Consider the following 23,046-nt stretch of genomic DNA (forward strand, 5'->3'; position numbering starts at 1 on the left):
AAAATAATTTAGATTCATTTTCTGGAGAAAGTAAAACAGGGTCTCTGGACTGGAAGAAACCAGATGCATTTAAGGGTTGGGTAAATAATATTTTCATATTAAATATAAAACCCAGTACTAATTTTCCACTGAGACTCCAGAATACTGGCAGCCAGGCTTTACCTTCTGTGCTGAATATTGTGTGACTCTTTCTGGGGAAATATAACTAACTCAAAAGAAAGATGTAAAAAAAAAAAAAAAAAAAAAAAAAAAAAAAAGGTCATCACATAAAAAATTTGAATCCATAATGATACAAATAACTGATCAAGTTAAGAAATGTGAGAAGAAACAAATCTTCTTTGCAGAAGTGTACCAAGAAATCTATGTAGATATTGCCCCTTCCAGGAGGTGGAGATGGAGCATGATTCTCCACTCCTTGAGTGGGGGCTGCTCATAGTGTTTTCCTTCCAAAGAGGAAAATATGCAAAGGAATAAATAATAATAAAAAAGAGTACAGTGGAGAAACCTGCCAAACTCTTCCTGAGCCAAGTGATCAAGGTCAATGTGGTTAAGTCAGGATCAACAGTGATAAGTCATTTTGACAGAATGTAGTCTACCTAATATGCGGTAATAAAAATGTCACTCTACCCCTGTGGTGTCCTCCCCAAAACTCATAAACCCCATCTAATTATGAGAAGAATGTCAAATTTTTATAGAGGGACTTTCAACAAAATGTCTCAATACTGTCAAAATCATCAAAAACAAAATCAAGGCTGAGAAATGTCACAGCCAAGAGGAGCCTGAAGAGACATGTCAATCAATGTGGTATCCTGGATATGATCCTGGAGGAGAAGAAAGACAGGCAAAAACTAAGCAAATGTGCTTAGTTTGGCTCAGTGGATAGAGCGTTGGCCGGCAGATTCAAGGGTCTCAGGTTCAATTCCGGTCAAGGGCATGTACCTTGGTTGTGGGCACATCCCAGTGGGGAGTATGGCAGCTGATCAATCTTTCTAACTCTCTATCCTTCTCCCTTCCTCTCTGTAAAAAATCAATAATATTTACATATATATATATATATATATATATATATATATATATATATATATGCAAATGTGATCCTGGAAGAGAATATGGACATTAGGCAAAAACTAAAGCAGTTAAATTTAGTTAATAACAATGTATCGTTATTAGACATTAGTTATAACAAATGTACCCTACTAATGTAATAGTTTAATAATAAGGGGAAATTGGTGTGGATTTTATGACAAATTGGTGTGGATTTATACTGACTTTGCAATTGTTCTATAAATTTAAAATTGTTCTTAAAATAAAACTTATTTTAAAAATAATAACACCCCTGTGACTATTTTGTAACTACTAATTTAGACTTTTTAATCACCTTTTTTGACCCATTCTCCCAACCCCCTCTCTGGAAACCATGAAACTAATACAAAATACAAAATAATTTTGAAATTAAATTATAATTGAAAAATAAAATAATAATAATAATAGTGGGGAAGGGGTAGGCTGTGTTGTTCTTATAAGAAACCTTATAATAAAGCCTCCAGTCAAGGAATCCCACCCAGGCCATCAGAATATCTAATCACCATTTAAGTCATGATACCAATTGCATTTATTTAACTTACTAGTATTTTAGACATCATCTTTCCAGTGATGTACTGTTTTGAGAAATATTCATGTGAGAGAAAGTGATTGATTGCCTCCCATACCCATCCTGATCAGGTATTAAACAAACTAGGTATGGGCCCTGATAGGGAATTAAACCCACAACCCTTTGGTATACCAGATGATGCTCTAACCAACTGAGTCACCTGGCTCGGCTGGAGCTACAATCATTTTTATAAGTAGAGTTCAACTATACATCTGAATAGGTGTATAAATGTATAAACCTTAAACCCAATATGATTCTAATTAAACATAACTGTAACTGAATCACTTTAAATGTAAATCACTAGATATAAGCCTTATCAAAATTCTGATTGATTTTATTTCATCTATACTTTTCTGTGTTATCTCAAGTTTTGGTGCAGAACAGGTGTTATTTGTTAATCAAAAAACACACAGTGAAAAAATTTCTGAATTTCTAAACTTCTCTGCTCTATATCCCTTATTGGTCCTTCAAGTGTGCTGTTTTACAGGGGATATGGGAGGTGGTGGATTTGAATGAAGAGAGAAAGAGAGAGAGAGCATGACTTAACATGTCTGAACACAAAAACTCATTTCTTTCTTCTCTATCTCCTACTCAAAACAAGTCATATAGATTCTGGAATTTTATTTAGCATGTCATATATGCTCCTTTATTGGTTTCAGTAGAGTTGCTCTGTATCATCACTTTTTTTTCTCTCTGTTCTTTCTCACTGTTTCTCACATTCTCTGCATTGTTTGTGTCCCTTCTTTCTCTCTACCTCACACACCCTCTCTCATGTTTATTTGTTATAGATACATTTCTGGTTTCCTTCCTCTGCCTGAATACATTAAGAAAAAAATCTGAATGCTGGAATCTCAGAACCATAAACTCATTAGTACTTAGAAAAATATTTCAGTCTTCACAAAGAGTTCAAGAATTATCAGGGATATGAATATGCAATGAAACTCTAAATTGTCAAAGGCTAAAGTCATGTAAGTAAAAGGTAAAAATAAATTATTTGAATCAATTATTAGTAAATCTAATATATTTTAAAATGTTATTAAAATAGCCTCATGTTGGTTAAAGGAAATGTAAACATAGATATTGGCAAAGATATTGTGAGGTAGGTTGGCCCCAGGTGTTTGAAAGTATCTCTGGAGAGAGCAAGGTTAACTTCCCTGATGGTTTTCATTTCAAACTCTCTCCTGCCTTCCTTCTCTAACTACTAACAATTCCCAGGACCCCCAGACATGCCTTACGGATTCCACCAGATCCAGTCTTTCTAATTGCAAATTTCCTAGACTAGTTAGAATGTTTCTAAAAACATTAAAGATCACAAGCTCTATGGGTCAAAAAGTCCATCTTATGAAAATACTAAAGGGTTAAGCAGGGATTGTAACATTTAATTGTTAAATGGATGAATTTTTTCCAGATTGTGAGCCATTCTATCTCCTAGATCTTGTATTATTTTTCTTATCATAGTTAGTTGGAAACTTACTCCTTGGGGTTCCAAAGAAAGATGAACTAGCTGTTTTAGACTGCATAGTCAAGCCAAATTCTGTTCTCTCCCACCTTGCCCTTTTTCATACACTTGAGCCCTTCTGTTAAGGTTCATATCTTCACATACTCTCTATCACTAAAACAGTGATTGGTTTGATGAGTTGTGGACCCAGGATCCACATTTCTCAGGGGAATCCTGGTCTTGAGCTCCCTTGCTAAAGCATCTGCGTAGCTCCAATTTCTCTGTCACTCAGCATTCCAGATGGAATGCAACTTTCTGTTTTGTTATCCAGCTAGGAACACTTATCCCTGCAGGAAAGCAGGCCTCACCACAGCACATGGCTTCTGTCCAAGTAAATCCCACTGAGTAATGATCTTTCACACACTGGAGGGGAGGCTGACTTCTGTTATCTAAACCCTCCTATTCGTCTCCCTAACTCTGCCTCTGAAAATTTAGTGCTAGTTAGCAGAAGCAGAGAGGTTTTCACATGCTGCCAACTTGTTGCTGGAGTCCTCTTGATTTTGCACCAACATCCATTACAGCCACCTCAACCTCTCTGAAAGCACATTTTAAAACAGCCAGCCAATATATCTCTTCTACTAGAAAACTCTTATCAGGAGAGCAGTGAGAAGACAGCGAATGCCATTACCCAAATAGTTGACAAATTAGCAGAAATAATGAAACAGAAAAGAAACAAATGGACTTGCAAATCTGTGCAAACAAAATGCTAAACAAAATTTTCATAACCTATGGATAAAAATTAGTGTGAAAGGAGGGACAAGGAAGGAAAATAAAAACAACAGATTACTAAGATCATAAGCTGTATGACTGTAAAAATCTGCTTTTACATAGGGCATTGCAGGTCCAAGCTTCAAAGTGGAAAGATTTTGAAATAATTTAAATAAAGTCTTTGAACACGCTTAATTGCATTAATAAAAAATAAAGAATTAACTCCTATCACAGAGCAAATTCATGAACCCACAAGTACTAGGAGTGGCCTTCTGTTAGACACCAATCAGAGGAAATAAAACTTCTTATTGATCAAAGGAAGACATTTACTACCTGTGCTACCATTTCTCAATGGCAGTGCCTGCTTAGCTGTGTAGCCATCCACAGCCAACTGTCCTACCATCTGTCCAGAACTGTTTCTATTCAGAGAATGTGCAGGCAGTAGTGGACTGCACGGGAAGTGGGGAGGTCTTTGTGGCAGTTAGTCCTATCACATTAGGCTTCTACTGTCATTGGAACAGTCTCCAATGATAGGCCAACCAGGCTTGTTTCTTTATCCCATCCCCTGTATCACTAGCTGAGGCAAAACATTTTTCCTAGGCAAATTGAACAGTACTTTTTCCTTTACTGAAAAGCCTTAGAAATGTCTTCAGTCTGCTGTTTCACACCCAGTCAAACTTTCAAAAGGTTTTTATAGAGTTGTCGGGTCTTCTAAGTTTGTACCTGCTGAGGCTCAGATACATTTCCTGCCCTAATTCTAACTGTGGAGTCTGCTGAGAAAGCAGCTGGGACCAGGTAACACATGAAATGCTATACTTCCACTATGGTTGTGTTGCCCAAAGATGGAAGAGGATTATCTGTGATAATATGAACAATAAAGATTATTTTAAAATCACTGAATAACTTTAAAAAAAAGTGCTTTTGTTAAGTCAAGAATGATTCTGGTTCATAATATATTCTTATTAGCTTTTCATCTGACAAAGATTAGAAATGGGATAGCTATAAGGTCTTTTAGGGAGGTTGTGGTCTGATCTTACACCTGGAACCTCCTGCTGGCAAGGTAGGATGAACAGGTTTAGTATTTCAGAGTGACAAAGAGTTAATTGCATTTTCCTATTTTAGAGAAATTTGCAGCAGTTCACCTGTGGTTGGTCTGCTGATGGTCATACTGCAGCAAACATTATTTTTCTACAATATCTTTGTCCTGTGCAACCTCATATCTGATCTATGCTGTTTAAAAATGAAGGATTTTAGCAAATCAAAATAGAAAGGGTTAATAGTTTATGTAAAATTGTTAATCTCTTCTAATCTTCCTTGTAAAATAGTATTGCATTTCCCACATGATGGACAAAGACCAGTGAGCTTTGTGGAAGAACAAAAGATACAGGCCTGGTTTGCTTTTGTTGTTGGGTTGGTAATTTTTTTAACATTGCCTGGGGCAGATTTGCCTCTAACATAGCAGCTCAGAAACTCCCTTTGGAAAATGTTTCCACTTATTTGTTGCCTGAGGCTAAAACAGGCTGAGCTGTTTTGCATTGAATATGTATCTTTTGATCTTGCTTTTCTTTCCTCCTGCCATTTTTGTTGCTGCTAATGACTAATGATTAGGGGAAATCTGTAAGTAAAAACTGCCAAAGGGTTTTGAAATGATCAGATTGGAGTCACTGGCTAGTGCTCACACTGAGTTCTCTTGGGGCCACAGATGTCCTGTGTAGATCTCAGTGAGAAGGAAAAAGATCAGTTTTGGCTCACTTAGCAGAAGCATCTACTTCATAAAAATATATCCTTTACCTCCTTGTGATCTGATTCTCTTCTTTATGGACAGATTTTCTAAAGTTCCTCTTTGGTTTAACTCAATCTCAGTAATCTGTGAGTCAGATGTTATATAGAGGTAGAGTGATCCATAGAAAGTGTACATTCATAGTTATTTTCTTTGTTAGATGAATTTTTTTATTTGATACCTGCAGGGTTTTCATGCATTTAAATCATTTCTGCACTGATATACTTAGAACAGAGAAATTAGGGACTCTGGCTTAATTTTATAGTCTAGCAGAGGTATAATTGTAATCAGAAGCATCATGTCTTATCCAGATAGGAGAATGTTTGTAGAGATTAAGGAATCGACATTACATGAGAGTAAAAGGAAAAGACATATAAATAAGCAGTTTTCTTAAAGCGATTCATGTTCTCAAAGCAGACTGTGACAAAAAAAAAAAGATGGAATGAGAAGTGACACAAAAATATAAATAAAAGTGTGATTTAGACCATGTCTATTAGATCACCATATTCTAGTCTCACGACAGAATAAATGCATGATTGATACAGTAAAAAAAATGAAATATTCTGCTTCTGAATAAGGCCATCTACTCAGTATTACTGACATTCAAATATAAGAACCATTAAGAAACAAAATGTAGCCTGGTCCATGTGGCTCAGTGGTTGTGCATTGACTCATGATCCAGGGCACATGCCTGGGATGCAGGCTTGATCCTCAGTAGGGGCAGCCAGTCAATGATGTCTCTCATTGATGCTTCTGTTTTTCTATACCTCTTTCTTCCTCTCGCTCAAAAATAAATAAATAAATAAATAAATAAATAAATAAACAAACAAACAAACAAATAAATACTTTTAAAAAAAGAAACAAAATTCAACTGATTAAATAGAAAGATCAAATTGGCTTTATTCAACTACTCATGAGTTGGCAGCATCCCATTAAGTACAAATTCTAGAAACTTTACAAAATGAAAGATTTTTATAGGCCTGGAAGCGTAAGAACAAATAAATTGTAGATTGCCTCATCTTTTGGAGGGTGTTGGAAGAGGTCTATCAAGTAGATTACTTCACTATTGCTGGTCAGAAAATTCCAGATTGACTGGTTTGGGTTATATTCCTGGGAGAAATGGCAACCCCAATTAGGTTAGAAATTAAGTTAGGGTTTGGTGACATGGGATTAGCACAAGTGATTTCATTTTAGGTCAATAGTCTCTTTTGTTAACAATAGTACCTTGATGAACTATAATAGTTACTTCAGTTAGCAAAGTTATTTTGGAGAATACTGTGACTGAAGGTAACAGTAAGAACTTTAGAAAACCAATCCAAGGAGGGAAAGAACAAGATATAAGAAGCAACAGTATGTTATTAACCATCTGACAGAGATAAGCTCAACTGTAAATATTAAAAATATTTTTTTCATGCTTATTCTTCCCTCATTCTGTATTTTTGGGAAGTTTTGTTTTGTCAAGTCTACTGATTTGGACACTGTCATTCAGAATGAGGAAATTGCATCTTAGAATATTAGAGAACAGAAATGTGGAACAAACTTACCAGTAGTAAAGACTGAACAAGTCTTATTTAAATAACCATAGTGCCCCATATTGTCTAGGAAGTTTAGTTTAGCGTATCCTTAGGCAGCAAAGGATTGATAAAGAAAATATCACTCTATCAACCTTTCCTGGTTGTCTTCTTGGTTATATTAATATCTTCAAGGAAAAAAAAATACTAACTTCATAATGAAGTGTAGTGGAGAAAGAAAAATGTTAAAGTTTTATGAGATCAAAGTAACCTATTTTATTAGAGATGAATAGTGAGAAAATTGGTTATGACTTAGTCATAGACCCTCCATTAACTCATAGAGATTAGAGTATGTTGTTGAAGGTGGTTAGTCCTTAATGTGAAACCAGGAATTGTGAGATTCTTCCACCTTCACTATTATATTAGAAAAGAGACATCTTTAAGAATGTGAAATGAGAAAGCTCTTAGTATGTTCATTCATCTATCAAACCATTATTGCATGTTTTTATGTGTCAGGCTCTTTGTGAGACAATAGAGATGCAACTGTTGACAATAAATGGCTGAACTTCATTTTTAAATAATAATAAGAGGCAGAAGAATGAAGATTTAAAATCTAGCACAAGCAGAGAACAACTTGGGAAATTGGAGAACATACTTGAGAAAAGGAAAGCACATCTGAGATGGGTTTTGTATAGGAGCTTACCAAAGCAAAAGGTTGCAAAAGGTATTTTGTGTAACAGGAAAACAAGAATGAGGTAGAATGAGATTGGAATCTGAATAAAAGAATAAGATTCATGGCAGAGGATCTTATTAAGGTCTTCGTTTTAAGGTCTTAATTATAAGAGGTCTTGACCTCTTACCATGAAGGCAAACTAGACCCAAAGCCCTTTTAATTAATTAATTAATTAATTATTTTTAAATATATTTTTTATTTATTTCAGAGAGAAAGGGAGAGGGAGAGAGATAGAAACATCAATGATGAGACAGAATCTATGATTGGCTGCCTCCTGCACACCCTCTACTGGGGATCTAGCTCACAATCTGGGCATGGTCCCTGACTGGGAATCCAACCATACCCTCCTGTTTCATAGGCCAATGCTCAACCACAGAGCCACACAAGCTGGGCATGAGGCCTTTTGAAAGCTAGCTCTGATAGACTGTTTTATTACCTATTATTTACTCACTAAGCAATTCAGAGAAGTAAAGGAACAAGTTCAAAACAATGCCTTATTAATCTATCCTTAGATTTAGCTCTTTTCCTATCTCTGACTATTTAATTCATTTAACAGGGATAATTTGAGTTGTTGTGAGAGAATATGCCTCTCCTGTAATACAATCTCAAAGTTAGAGTCCCCCAGGAAACAGAGAGGGTGGCAAAGTGGAATACAAATTATCTCAGACTAAAGAGATGGTACATTTGAATCATAGGGTTCTTCCTAGAACTAACTGAGTATGACCTTCACCTTAAAGCATATGCAACTCCCTTTTTAACTCAACCTGGTGTGAAATTTCCGAGTTAAATTATGTAGTAGAAGTAATACAAGAGGTGATGATGACATTTGACTTTCTCTCTCTACCCAGTCCTGACACCAGTTACTTCTTGTCACCTCCATTGTCCTCCCAGGGTCTGTGCTTTATGTAAGTTGTGGATTATATCGAAGGTGTCATTCTTATGAATCACAACTTTGTTGTTTCAAACATGCTATATCTATTAATTGTCATGTATTAGAGGGCATAATTTGATCCACATTGTATCTAAATGTTCCAATGATAACAATTTATATTATGCTGTTTATGATAAGACTAGTAAGTAAGGGGTTGGGTTTTCAAGTGAAATTTATAGAAGGAATCCTGATTTTATAGCCATACCTCATACAACAGAATGCTTATCCTAAGTGCATTATAATTGGTTTCTTCCTTAGTTCTGGAATAAGATAAAGAGTAAACCCTACATGATGTAAAACATATTTTCTTTCCTTCTAGGACTTAACATATCTTTTATATTTACTTTGCTATGACTCAGAAGGTAACAACATTTTCTTTAAATAGTTAAAGTTATAGGGAGTACAATTTTTAAATAGAAATTTGAGGCAGGATTCCAAGATTAATTTTACTTTTTCAAAGGTAAAAAATTCAAGGCAATTTCCCCCCATTCTAAATTAAAGAGATTTTTCACAGAGAACAGTGACTCATAACAAAAATAAACCAAAAAAAAAGCAAGATTTAAAATTGTTTCTCCTCCTTCTCCACTGATTGGAGAGTAAGGAGGAGAGAACCCACAGTTCAAAGGAGAGGAAAGGGTTATAGTTTCTTGCTACTTCAGAGAGTGTAGTTGCCACTCATACATTGAGGAGAATGAATAAGCAAATTCTTGCAACATGAAGGTCCACAAAGCATTGAGCATGCCTCATTTAATCAAGGAGGAACCCCAATTCTGACAAGCACATCTCAGCAGATCCCAAAATACAGCATGGAGCAGCTGTTGTCCTCTGTTGGGGCTGCCCTGAAGAGAGATCCTTATGTTGTTCTAAATGGATCTGGTTAAAAGTGGTGAGGCATTTAAGGTCTGGGCTGCCTAAGCACAAGTATGCCAAAGTCCTTTAAAATTGTGACAGAGATGGCATTAGAGCCTCAATTTACATGGCTGCACTAGAGTCACACTGCATCCTTCTGCTTTTGAGATAATGTTTATGGTTAGGGGACCAGATGCAAGAGAACGTAGAGCCCTAAAAGGAAGTTTTCCTGGAGGTGCCTACTAAAAAGAGAGGAATCGGAATAAACAATACATCTTGTGAAATGTTTCCTTGTACATCACCTCCTTTTATTCACAGAACTACCATAAAAGTGGTTCTAAGATGTTGGGGCAAGTATCATTAGCCTCATTTTACTGGTGAAAAAGCTAAGATACAGAAAGGGTAAACGACTTACCTGTGTTTCACTAGGAAATATACTGAATGCCAGAACCAAAATAATCCTCAGGAACTAAACAGTGTGTCTTTTACAATAATATTACATCAACAATATACAGATTCCTGAATCATTGTGGCCAGTGATAGATTCATGCACATCTGGTTCCTGTGGTTCATTACCTCCATATTTTAACCCTCTCTTGAACTTCCACCACTACTTTATGTATGACTATAAACACATCTGCATGCAGGCTCTTGTACATGGATGTGTACAGAGGAGATAGAGTGAGAGGATAGTATCCTACCACATAGATACTGTCATGATGTTAATTGGACCAAAGTTCAGTCTGAATCTAAAAAAATACGCTATCATCAAACAAGATCAGTTTCTGGTTCAAGAGGATTATGATTAAGTCATTCACAAGAATAAGAGGATAAAGCAAAGAGAGCAGGCAGGGTTCAAAGCCAAAGTCAAGTGTGGAAAGAAGTAGAAACAGGAACAAGGCAGATAGAGAGCCAAAGCCTTTTGTTGCAGAAAATACTTCGCAGGTGGCCTGAGGTCAAGTAGTGAATCCCCACCATTCTTTTATTTTCAAACTGAGTTTAATCATAGAACATGGTAACAAAGCAAAGATTATCTAAAATGACTAATTCAAAATTCCTTAAAATTGGTTTTTAACTAATTTGTTCTTTAAAAAATATGTTTGCAAATGTGTTGTTGGAATTCATTTTACTTAAAATAATGTGATAAAGTCAGACTATAGACTTCTGACTCAGGAGAATCTGGGATATTTCCATGATGCTTTATTTCATCCCCTGCTTAGATCTTTTCCTGATTCCATACTTTAATGCTGGGAATTGCTTCCCAGAACAGGAATATTTCCTTCTAGAGTAATTAATTGATTTACTAGGGTGTTCGTACCTTAGTTATAAAGCAAACAATATAAAAATAAGTGACCAAACATTTTTGAAGACTTTCTTCCCATCTACAAAGAGGGAGAATCACAAATGTGAAAAAATAAATCTATAACCAGAACATCACTATGTCATGAACTTAAATATTCAGGAGGTTTGGTGGCAATTTAGTTTTCTATAAATTAGGAAGTATGTGCCTATGAGAAAAAACCACTGCTCTGTAGATGCTTGTCCCAGGTTTCTGGACACTTAAACAAAGAGATCAAAGTCTAACTCAGGGTTTTTCAACATTGACCCTGTCAGCATTTTAGATGGAATATGTCTTTGTTGTATGTGGGGCAAAAGAAGGGGAAGGTTGTCCTTTACATTGTAGGAAGTTTAGCAGTATCCTTGGTCTCTACCCACTAGATGCTAATAACAACCTCCCCCCTCCACTTGTTACAACACAATAATGTCTCCATTATTGTCAAATATCATCTGGAAACACAAATTGCCCCCACTTGATAGCTATTCATCAAACTGTTCTTTCTAAATTTAATAAATAAATCTCCCTATCCAGCCAGTTATACTTTCCTCAGTCCTTACAATTAAAAATATATATATGAGTGTAAAAAACTATTGAGAGCTTAAATAAAATGTAATTTGTTATCAATGTTATTATGTACTCTTGAGAAATAGTAGAAAGTTGAAGTTTGGATAAATTCTAAAGTGATATATTCTTGGTAACCAATAATGCTTGTTAAAAAAAAAATGAAGATGTTTCTAGTAGCAATAAACTAGCTTAATATCTAGTAGATGTGTATCCCTTACATCATGGATATGTGTCAGTAAATATGCTATTGAGCAATCCATAATTGGTACAAATGGAATTTAGCATTTAATTTCTGCTTTCAATTAGATTCATTGTTTTTGAAACATAATCCTCAGACTTATACAATAAAAGTGGAATTATTAGTGTACCTGTTTGTATAAGGTGCATAAAATACTTGGTATAAAATGTTCACAGAGATCCAATGCTTGAGATTTTTATGAGTGTATTGATATTTTGTGACAGTTTTATGAATTTAGATATACTGAACAGGGAAGATAGAAGTTTGTTTGCTTGTCTTTCCAGTTATTTTTTAAGCTGGTTTTTATCATATTATTGATTCATAGTTATGATAAGTAACCCACCTGATATTTTTGCTTTCAAGGTTAAAATGGGCCATCCACTAAATGTTTATCTAGTGCTTTATGCTTCTTTTGCTGTTTTTCATATATTATATAGACTAATTCCCAGGACTGTTGTCTATCATAGTGGAATTACTGAGTACAATTTTTGTCTTTTCTTTCATTTTAACACCACACTCAATAATTCTCTTTAAATGCCCCCTTTGTGTCTGATCATTTTATTTATTTTTTTAAGAAAAATTAAAATAGTTATCCATCTATTCTGTGCCTATTAGATAATTAACAAATATTTGATAATTGACTTAATAGCAATTAATTTTATTAAATTTAGTTTATTTATTCCACACTTTAGTGAGAACCTACTGTGTACATCAAGCATATCAAACTCAAGGGCTAACACGGGCCAAATGAAGGAGTCATGTGGCCCTCAGGCAGCGAGTTTGACATGCTTGGTATACATGATAGGTTTATGCTGCTAGGCTCTGTTAGAGCTATGTAGGTGGAATGAATTGCAACATCTTGAGCTCCTGGAAGAAACATTCTATTAAGTCCAAACAACACATGGACTTATTGATATATTATTAAAATATATCTCTTCATACTTTTCCTGATTTAGTGAAGGATGATTTTGAAGATAAAGTCATTAGGTACTCGGTTGTTGTTTTTGTTGTTTTTAAAATATATTCTTATTGATTTCCTAGAGGAAAGGAGAAGGAGATAGAGATAGAAACTTCAATGAAAAGAGAAAATCATTGATCAGCTGCCTCCTGCATGCCTCTTCCTGGTGATCCAGCCCACAACCGAGGAAACAAACCGTGACCTCCTGTCTTATAGGATGATTTTAAACCACTGAGCCATGCTAGCCGGGTTAGGAACCCAGTCTTGAAGTAGATTGTCTTGCACTAGAGCAGCATCAAGTGAAGGATAATACATTATTACCACATCATGATGGCATAGCATGAGACCTTTCATTTGCTCTACAAGGTATGCCAAATGCACAGTTGAGCCAACTCATCTCCTAGATGCAAACTCATGGTGCTTACCAGCCAGCCAGTGCATGCTGGGAATCTGGGCCTGCATTAATCAGGATTTTCTCATTTCTGAAAAGCCAGGCATTTTGTGCCTACCCTGTATGACTGGTTATTTTCATTTAACAAGCAAATTCTACAAACTGAGACTATTACATTGACTCTTACCATATTTTTTCTTTCATCCACTTCTTAATGGTTTAAAATAGTCACTACAGTATATCAAGAATCTAAAATTAATTAGTTCTGAAATTGTGTTATTCTTTTGATTACTTTTCAGTATGAAAGTTTAAGTCAATTATAGGAAGACTAGAGGCCCAGTGGGGGTGGGGGGAAGAGTGTCCCTCAGCCCATCCTGCACCCTCTCCAATCTTGGACCTTTCGGGAGATGTTCCACTGCTGGTTTAGGCCAGAACCCTGTGGGACATCCCTCTCACAATCTGGAACTGCTGGCTTCCAACCACTTGCCTGCCTGCCAGCCTGATCACCCCCTAACCACTCCCCTGCCAGCCTGATCGATGCCTAACTGCTCCCTTGCCACAACTTCCCTCCCCTACAGGTCCAGTCACCCCCCAACTGCCCTTTCCTACTGGCCCGGTAGCCCCCAACTGCGCTCCCATGCCATTCTGGTTGTTCCCAACTGCCCTCCCCTTTAGGCCTGGTCCCCCCTAATTGCCCTCTGTTGCCAACTTGATTGGCCCTAGCTGCCTCCCCTGCTAGACTGGTCACCCCCAACTGCCCACCTCTGCTGGCCTGATCACTCACAACTACCCTCCCATGTCAGCTATCTTGTGGTGGCCATCTTTGATCACATGGGTTAGCCATCTTTAAACACATAGGTACAAGCTATCTTGGGTGAGGGCATGAGGGTCAATTTGCATATTACCTCTTTATTAAATAGTTTATAATCAATGCATTTACTTTGGAACTGTTGATTACTAAAAACAACAACAACAAACAAAAACAAAACATTTAAGTATTTGGAGAAGTATTTTTTTTTTTTAAAGAAATACTACATTGTCCTCTGGTGCTTGGAGTTAGCTATTTATACTGAGTTAGTAAAAAGAGTATTTGAATTCTAATACACCTTTCACTTATTTCAATGTAAAAGATAAATTTAAAAATTAAATATGAATGAAACACAATGTAAAAGTAAGATGTTATGTAAATTGTCATAGCAAAATTCCCACATAATATATTGTTTCAAGAAAATGCATTTTTATGGGTCTGGCAATTTTGCTGAAATTGTCAATTACTCTTTTAGGTAAGATAGATTTGATTTTTCTCATAGAATAATTTGGAATAATGACATGTGTGGTAATTTTAACTTTTTCATAGACAAAAATTGTTAACATATCAAAAGGACCATTAAAGACCTGATTTAGATACTCTATCTTGTGCTGATATGAAAATTCACCTAATTGATTTGTGTTTACTATAGAGCTCAGGTTGGGGTCAGGGTTGGGTGCAATATATAGGGGCAAAAGTAAGTTTACAGTTGTTTGTATGGAAAATAATACAATAAGTAATCATATCTAATAAAGAGTATTATGCAAATTGACCACCACTCTGACAAACAAGATGGCTGCCTTCATGTGGTCAAAGATGGGTGCCCCCATGTGGATACAAGATGGTTGCCACAAGATGGCCAGCAGGGGAGAGATGTTGTGGGCAATGAGGCCAACAGGGGAGGAAAGTTGAGAGGGATCAAGCCTTAAAAAAAGGGAGGTTGGGGTGATCAGGCCTGTAGGGGAGGGCAGTTAGGGGTGACTGGGCTGGCAGAGGAAGGCAGCTGGGGGGGACCCATGCATGCAGGGTTTAGCAGTTTGGGGAGGGGGATCCCATGCCTGCACAGGAGGGCAGTTGGGAAAAACCAAGTTTATAGGAGAGGGCAGTTGGGGGTTGGGAGGGACCAAGCTTGCAGGGGAGGGCAGTTAGGGGCAACCAGACTGGCAGAGGACCAGTTAGGCATCAGCCAGGCTAGCAGGGGAGTGGTTAGGGGGTGATCAGGCTGGCAGGCAGAAGCAATTAGGGGCAATCAGGAAGCAGGCAGGCGTGCAGTTGGGAGCCAGCAGTCCTGGATTGTGAGAGGGATCCCAAATTGGAGAGATTGCAGGCTGGGCTGAGTGTCATCTACACTACTCCCTGCACCCTCAGTGCACAAATTTTGTGCACTAGGCCTTTAGTAAGGAATAATGTAGGAATAAACTCTGTGTTTCTGATACTCACAATGGTAAACCTATCCTATTTTTGCCCCACCATGTATGTAACCATATGTCTTGTGTCTACATTGTGATACTATTAATTCATATGATAGGCATTTGCCAAATTTTACTGTTTTACACCAGATTAGTTTTGGGAAATACCTTAATAAATTAGGCAAAATCTCAGTCTTTATTGGACAATGGACCATTATTGTGCATAATGCATTGTATGGTATCTTTTTCCCTCAAAAGGAACATATTAGGACCCATGTGCTAGTCTAAACAGCATTCAAAGTTCATCTCTATGATATCTGCTTGCTGCTGTAGTGAGCTGAGTAGATGATAAAAGTAGGAGAAATGTGATGGAATATTTAAAACACATTTCTAGAAGTACATTTCCATTCTTCTCAGTAGAAAGTAAAAACACAGTAAATCTACATGAACAACTTCATTTATAATCTAGAAGATAGCAAACAGCCTGTTAATTAATTAAAATATGATTCTAAGTTGAGACGTGCCATAGACATCATCAAGAACAGAGAAATGATGCAATAAAATGAAAGAAGAAAAAAAGTAAAATCGAGTCTGGAAAAAAGCAGCAAGTATCTATGAAGTTAGTTCTGCACTCCCTCTTGGAGAAGTATTAATTATCAAATGTACTTAATTAATCCCAGTAATATCTGTATGGCAGAGAAACACATGTTGAGAAATGGAGATACTAAATGACACCTTCATTTGCCTGTCTTTGGGGGAAATAAATAGGTTGAGAAGAAAAGAAAGGCCTGCATATCAAGACACCCAACTAATTAAATAAGATAATCATACTAAATAAAATACATAATTCAACCAAAATTAATGGGGTAAGGGAATCTTCTGCACAATAGGAATTTTTAAAAGACTCAGCTTTTCTCCTTATGAAAGATACAAATCAGCCTCTGTATCCCTACTGTGGATAGCCTGTGGGTAGGACACTAATTTCCTGTTTATGCATAGGCATGGAATCTCTGTGTCTGGGTCTTTTGACCTGAGAGGAAACCTGGATTTGACTTAGTTTGGAAAATATAAGGGAATATGGTGTTTTGGCTGTTTTGCTGTCATATTCCTGGCTCCTTCTGTCCATCCCTCATGCCCCACAGTGCTGAGCAGCTGGCTTTGCAGCTGTAAGAGGGTCTAGGACAATCTTCCTGTGGGGTACATATAAATCTTGCCAAAGTGAAACAGAGAACTTTTTATTATTATTTTTTTCATTTCCAGGTTCTTGATAGAATTGAAGAAAACTGTATCATGGAAAGTATTTTCCCTTCTTCAGCGATCCGTGGTCTTTGCCCTTTCTTTCAAGTTTCAGGGAGAGACTTTTAGGTTTCTAAAATAATAATTTAAATAAGCATTTTTCCTTCATCATTCTTGGAACAGAAACTATAAAACTGGTTTCTTCATCTCCCACAAAAGATTGAATTCATACTAATGGACTCAGAAATGCTGGTAGGAAGCTGTCTTGCCAGCAGACACTCTGCTGCCCTCAGCAGCTGGAACCACACTTAGGCAAGATGATGCTAGCTAACTCTGATGACCTTGACACAACACCTATCTACCTAATTGGGCTTGCTCACACATGCCTCACTCTTGGGAGTAGGCATTCCAAACTCATACAGATCAGATGCAAACTCTGAAATCTAGTCTAATTTCTAGAGTGGTGGGGCATAACTCAAATATACCATCACACAAGAAAATAGCAATGAAAGAATAAGTACAATTCTAAACTGGGTAAATGTGCCACATTATCAATCATCTGATTCTCAAAATTACTTAAACAGATGGAGTTCTATGTGAATGACCTTTTCCTAGACAAGAAGATAATCCAGTGGGAAATCAATACCCATTTAACTTTGCCTGCATTACTCATACTCAGATTGTTTATTGCTGAATTGAATCTAATATAATGATATCTATCCATTGAATGGTAATTAGGTCTTAAAGGAGAACTGGTGATGATATTTAAGACTCTAAGAAAGAACAAAGCAATGGTTCATCCTGCATTAAATGTTTTTCTTGACTGGTCTTGTTGAGTCTAATCATGTGAATAATGAATGCAGATGCAGGCATGGCTAAGGCTCTAATGTTGTTATTCTGCTCTGTCAGGTGCATTGTAGAAGACAAGAACTCAAAGGTGGCCTGGCTGAACCGTTCTGGCATCATTTTTGCTGGGCATGACAAGTGGTCTCTGGACCCCCGGGTGGAGCTGGAGAAGCGCCATTCTCTGGAGTACAGCCTTCGGATCCAGAAGGTGGATGTCTATGATGAGGGTTCCTACACTTGCTCAGTTCAGACACAGCATGAACCCAAGACCTCCCAAGTTTACTTGATCGTGCAAGGTAAGAAAATGATAGGATAGGTGAGGTGGGGGGGGGGGGGCACTGAATAATCATGATGTACAACATACTTGCATAATACTTTCTAAAAATTAAAAATAAAAACTTCTAAATGTATTTTGGCACTTAAGAAGTGTTTTTTCTCTGGAAGTATAGACTTATAATGAGAAGACTAAGGAGAATATAAAGAGTTGAGTCTTGCCACTGTGAGCCATTACCCTTGGTAAGAATCTTTTCTCCTTGCCCTGAGTGTGAAAATACACAGCAAAGGCTACAGCCATTGGTATAAGATGAATCAGAAACACAAGAACACACACATGCTTCGAACCATGTGAAGTCCACTTTTTACACTGTTAAGTACTGTGCGCACTTTGCTGAAGGTTTGATTTTTACTTGTCTCCAGCCTAGATAATATCCCTATCTGTTTTTATGATAGTAAATTGTTGTTTGGAAAAATAAAGGTTTCCAGAGGCCTTGACATCCTCTCTGCTGGCCAGCTTTCTATGTAGTTTGTGTCTCCATCTAATGGCAAGTTGTTTGTAAGCAAATCCAGTGACAAGGATCTGCAAAGTCATTGGGGAAAATCTGCTTCTCAATTGGGGTTTCCAAGGACACATCTGAGTCATGGTTTTATAGGACAAAAACCCTAAATGGCAAACACATGCTCCCAACTATAGCTCTCTAGGGTCCTGTTCCCCATAATTGCAGAATGAGAACAAAGCTGATTAGCTGCAAGATTTTATTGCAAGCGAAGTCAAACTACCAGCAATTTCAATCTATCTAACAAGATCTAAGCACTAACAAATATTAGGGCTGTGTTCATGTATTCTTGATTTACAATTTTATGTAAATTTAATGCAAATTAGGCATGGCCCTCAGGGCTCCTGTCAAGATTCCAATGCAGTCAGTGGTGTGGCAAAGTTTGACTGTAGCTTCTATTAATGTGTATGGAATTGATTACTGCAGCATTTAAATTATTGCTCTTCCAACTATTATACTCTGATTAATAGGTTGAAACTGGAGTAAAATACATCAGAGCTGCCTGGTGCAGGGGTGGTTTAGTCATGTGACCTCCATCTTGGTCCATTTAGAATGGCTGACAGCTTCATTTTATTGCTTTTAAAAGGCATGCCTACTGACTTGCAAAGTTCCTTTCACAATCAAAGCATAGAATGCTTTCCATTTAGTTTAATAGAAAATATTTAAGGTACAATAATAAGAGACACCAGGGCTTGGATCTCAGGCACCCCATTTAAAATTTTTAAATATAACTAGAGAATTGTAAATATGTAAATTTACCATTTCCCTCATAAACACAAACTCTCTCTCTGACACATGCACACACACACACACACACACACACACACACACACACGCATGTACACATGGGACATGTGCACCTCAAAACCGAAGTTCTACCACATTGAATAGCAGAGAAAGGAAAGGTATCTAGCTTATTTAAGGTCCTTTAGAACTGATTTTATCTAACAACTTGCTCTTAATTATATTGTAGGATTGCTATACAATCAATATCCATACCTTTACAGGTATGAATATCTGTACATTTAATGTCATTGGAAAGCCACTAAAGGCCACCCTAGAAATTTTGTATTGGGTTATACTAAATGAAATTGAACAATCTAATTCTTGGTTTCTAAATAAGGAAACAGAAGTTCATTAAATGTAGGTTACTTGTTCAAGATCACACAAAGAATTCAGGGGGTAGTTTGGAGCCAAACCAACCTATAATCAAATCTGAAGCACTTCCTACTAAATATATATTTTTAAAATTTATTTCAGAGAGGAAGAGAGAGGGAGAGAGAGATAGAAACATCAATGATGAGAGAGAATCATTGATCAGGTGACTCCTGCATGCCTCCCTCCCCCAGAGATTGAGCCTGCAACCCAGCATGTGCTCTTGACCAAATTTGAATCTGGGACCCTTCAGTCCACAGGCCAATGCTCTATTCACTGAGCAAAACCAGCTAGGGTGAAAGCACTTTCTACTAGAGTGAAAAATTTTATCATACTAAGTGACATAACTCAGTCAGAGTTTGATGAACATGTTTCTACCACTTAAAATATTCTGCTTCTATGTCTGACTGGCCTGTCTTTCCTCTAATCCCACAGCCCCCTCCTTCAGAATATATGTTTTTCTCTAGTTTTTCAAACTTGCTCAACTTCCAAGGTTTCTGCAAATTCAACTTAACTGATTATTAAGTAAACTAGAGGCGTGGTACATGAAATTCATGGACTAGGGGGGGGTCCTTCAACTCGGCCTGAGCCCCCTCGCAGCCTGGAAGCCTTCAAAGGATGTCCAGCTGACAGCTTAAGCCTGCTTCCCACAGTCAAACAAATTTAGGGCTGATACAGAGGCAGGAGAGGATCCCTCCACCGCCGCTGCACTCACCATCTGTGAGCCTGGCTTCTGGCTGAGCGACACTTCCACTGTGGGAACACACTGACCACTAGGGGGCAGCTCCTGAATTGAGAGTCTGTCCCCTGGTGGTCAGTGCATGTCATAGCGACCAGTTGTTCTGCTCTTTGGCTGATTTGCATATTAACTTTTTATTATATAGGCTACTTTATTCCTTTTCTCTGCCAACCCTTTGAGAATACACTGATGCTATGAAATATCACAAGAATAGCAGTTTAAAAGTAGGCTTTTCATTCATGCTGCCTAGTTTGAATCTCAACTTTCCTTCTTGCTACTTAAATAAAAAAATTAAAAAAAATAGCAACTGTCCTTCTTGATACTTAAATCAATTTCTCTAAGGCTAAATTTTCTCATATGTTAAATACAGATAAAGTTAAAATTTTAGATCCTCTGAATTTATTGTAAGGATTAAATTGAATGATCTATGTAATTCCTAACTAAGTGTCTGAAGCGCATATGTTCTCAGCCAATAGATGGTGATGATGATGATGGAAAAGACAACTATGATGCTGTTGCTGCTGCTGCTACAGTATCTCTTTTAAGGCTCACTTTGGCCCCTGGGGGTGCTTCCCACTGTCTAACTGCTTTTACCCTTGTCTGAAACCCTTATGGTAGGCTCTCTCAGCTTTTATATTTGTCCTTTTTCTTAGCATCCAGCCTTTAGCTTTACTTATTTAGGATTGTAAAGACTTCTTAGACCATCATAGCTTCTAAGTTCTTAGCTACATTTATTAAGGATGTTTGAGGAGAAAATGTTACCTTTTTCCCCATGGGTCTTTTTAAATTGAATTTATTGGGGTAACATTGGTTAATAAAATTATATAGGTTTCAGGTGTATAATTTTATCATACATTGTCTGTATATTGTAGTGTGTGTTCACTATTTCAAGTCAAGTCTCCGTCCATCACCATTTATCCCCCATTTATACCATCCTACCTCTCCTCAACTCCCTTCCCCCCTTGGTAATCACCATATTAGTGTCTTTTAGATTGGCGAGAACTCTCCAAGAATTTCTGATTAAGTACTTTGGAAGTGATGCTTGAGAATATTTCTAATAAGATCCCAGATGATGACATGCTATGGGTACAGAGATCACACTTTGAGATCCAGTGCTTTAAAAGAATTGTATATCTTCAAAACATTTGGAAAATAATCCTGCATAATTTCATTTGGTTTCAGACAGTGTTACAACCACAAATACTTTTAAAATGAATCTTTTTGGGCATGGGACAGAAAATAGGTAGATTGATAACTACTTTAATTTTCCTACTAACATCTTAGGCCTTCCAAGTCTGCTTACTTACCTAGCCTAGTCTTGTGGAAAGAAAATATTCTCTTCTCTTTCTAAACTGTTCACTTTCAAGTATCAAAGCTGTAAAAAAAAAAAAAAAAAATTAATGGTTGAGACATAAGAACTGCTCTAGACTTCAAAATCTTCATAAATTTTTAAGTATTATTTGCACTCCCTCAGATTTCTCTGCATTCTATTTCCCCTGGTGAATCCTTTTTTCCTTTTATATGTATTTTCACCATGTTAGTGACTATTCAACATCTCCAATATTTTATCTCTTATTTCAGAGATTAATTTTCACAAATAAATTAATTTATCAGTTCATGAGGGTCATTACATGTAAAAATATGCTATATTGAAATAAATACCTGCATGGTCTGCTAAACTCAATCTTTAGCTACATGACATCTCCACACACCTTCTTCATATGAAAATATACATATCAATGATGACTTTGGGATCACTTATGATCACTGGTATTAAATGTTACATCAGTGGAAGCCAAGCATTGAACCCACAACTTTGGTATATCAGGACAATGATCTGATCAACTGAGCTACTCATCCTGGGCCTGATGTTGCTTTAAAAATATTACTCTTCACTAAAAGGAGCAAGCCTAACTTAGAGAAACAGGTGATTTTAGGACTGGGCAAGGAAGAAACAATGTGAGTTTGAAGCATCTGTTGTATCAGAAAGTAAGAAAGTCAGCATAGAAAAATAAGGCATTCCAAAAGTATATAGAAGCCAGCTTGAAAGGGACTTCTACTGGCCAATTCTAGGACAACTAGTGTATAAAAATATGTAAAAGCAATGTAATACAACACTGGGATAATTTAAGCAATTATAATTAAAAATGAGAATATAACTCTTTCTTATAGTAGAATGCCAGCTATTCAAAGTAGAAGTAATGATAGAATTTGAAAAATATCATCTAGCAACCAGTGCAAAAATAATGAATTAAGGCAAGAAATATAAATGGATGTTTCTTTTTACATAATCTCAAAATATCTCTCTACAAACTATTAAGTACCAATGGGAAAAAAATCTAAAATGTGCAAAAGTGAAGAAATCTAGCTGACACCACTTAAAGTTATCACTGCAAGTAATGGGACATGTTGGCCTCATGTGCCAAATGATAGGATGCAATGAGCAGAATACAGCATCACTTCTGTAATATTTCTATCAGAACCTGAGTTTAATCATAAGAAGACATTGGGTACATCAAAATGGTGAGACATTCTATAGGAAGACTGGCCTGTTAATCTTCATAATAAAAGTCAAGGTCTTGAAAGTCAGGAGAAACTGAGGAACTGACTCAGATTGAAGGAGACTTGGTAACTGGGTAAAATATGTAATCATACATTGGGCCATTTTCTATAAAATAAATTATTGGGACAATTGACAAAATTTGAATGGAGTTTAGGGAAAGAGTATATGGGAGTTCTCGTATTGTTCTTGCATTTTTTTTTCTGTGAATCTGAAATTATTTCAGAAAAAAATAAAACATATATTATAACACGTAAGGTAGATAATAGGGTTAAGTACTAGTATAAATCAAATCCAAAATTATCTTAC

At 36.6% G+C, this 23,046-nt stretch overlaps 1 protein-coding gene across 3 annotated transcripts in view; it reads left to right on the plus strand.

The window, feature by feature from the left end:
- LOC118724837 (limbic system associated membrane protein) overlaps positions 1-23,046 on the plus strand; it is a 625,625-nt gene that overhangs the window by 303,370 nt on the left and 299,209 nt on the right. For all 3 annotated transcript variants that reach the window (XM_036448497.2, XM_036448498.2, XM_036448500.2), the window contains exon 2: positions 17,514-17,746. In XM_036448497.2, coding sequence (XP_036304390.1) covers positions 17,514-17,746 — 233 coding nt within the window. The remainder of the gene's footprint in view (positions 1-17,513; positions 17,747-23,046) is intronic.

The sequence above is a fragment of the Pipistrellus kuhlii genome, unplaced genomic scaffold (genome assembly GCF_014108245.1).
Source record: "Pipistrellus kuhlii isolate mPipKuh1 unplaced genomic scaffold, mPipKuh1.p scaffold_m20_p_2, whole genome shotgun sequence".
Taxonomy (NCBI): Eukaryota; Metazoa; Chordata; class Mammalia; order Chiroptera; family Vespertilionidae; genus Pipistrellus; species Pipistrellus kuhlii.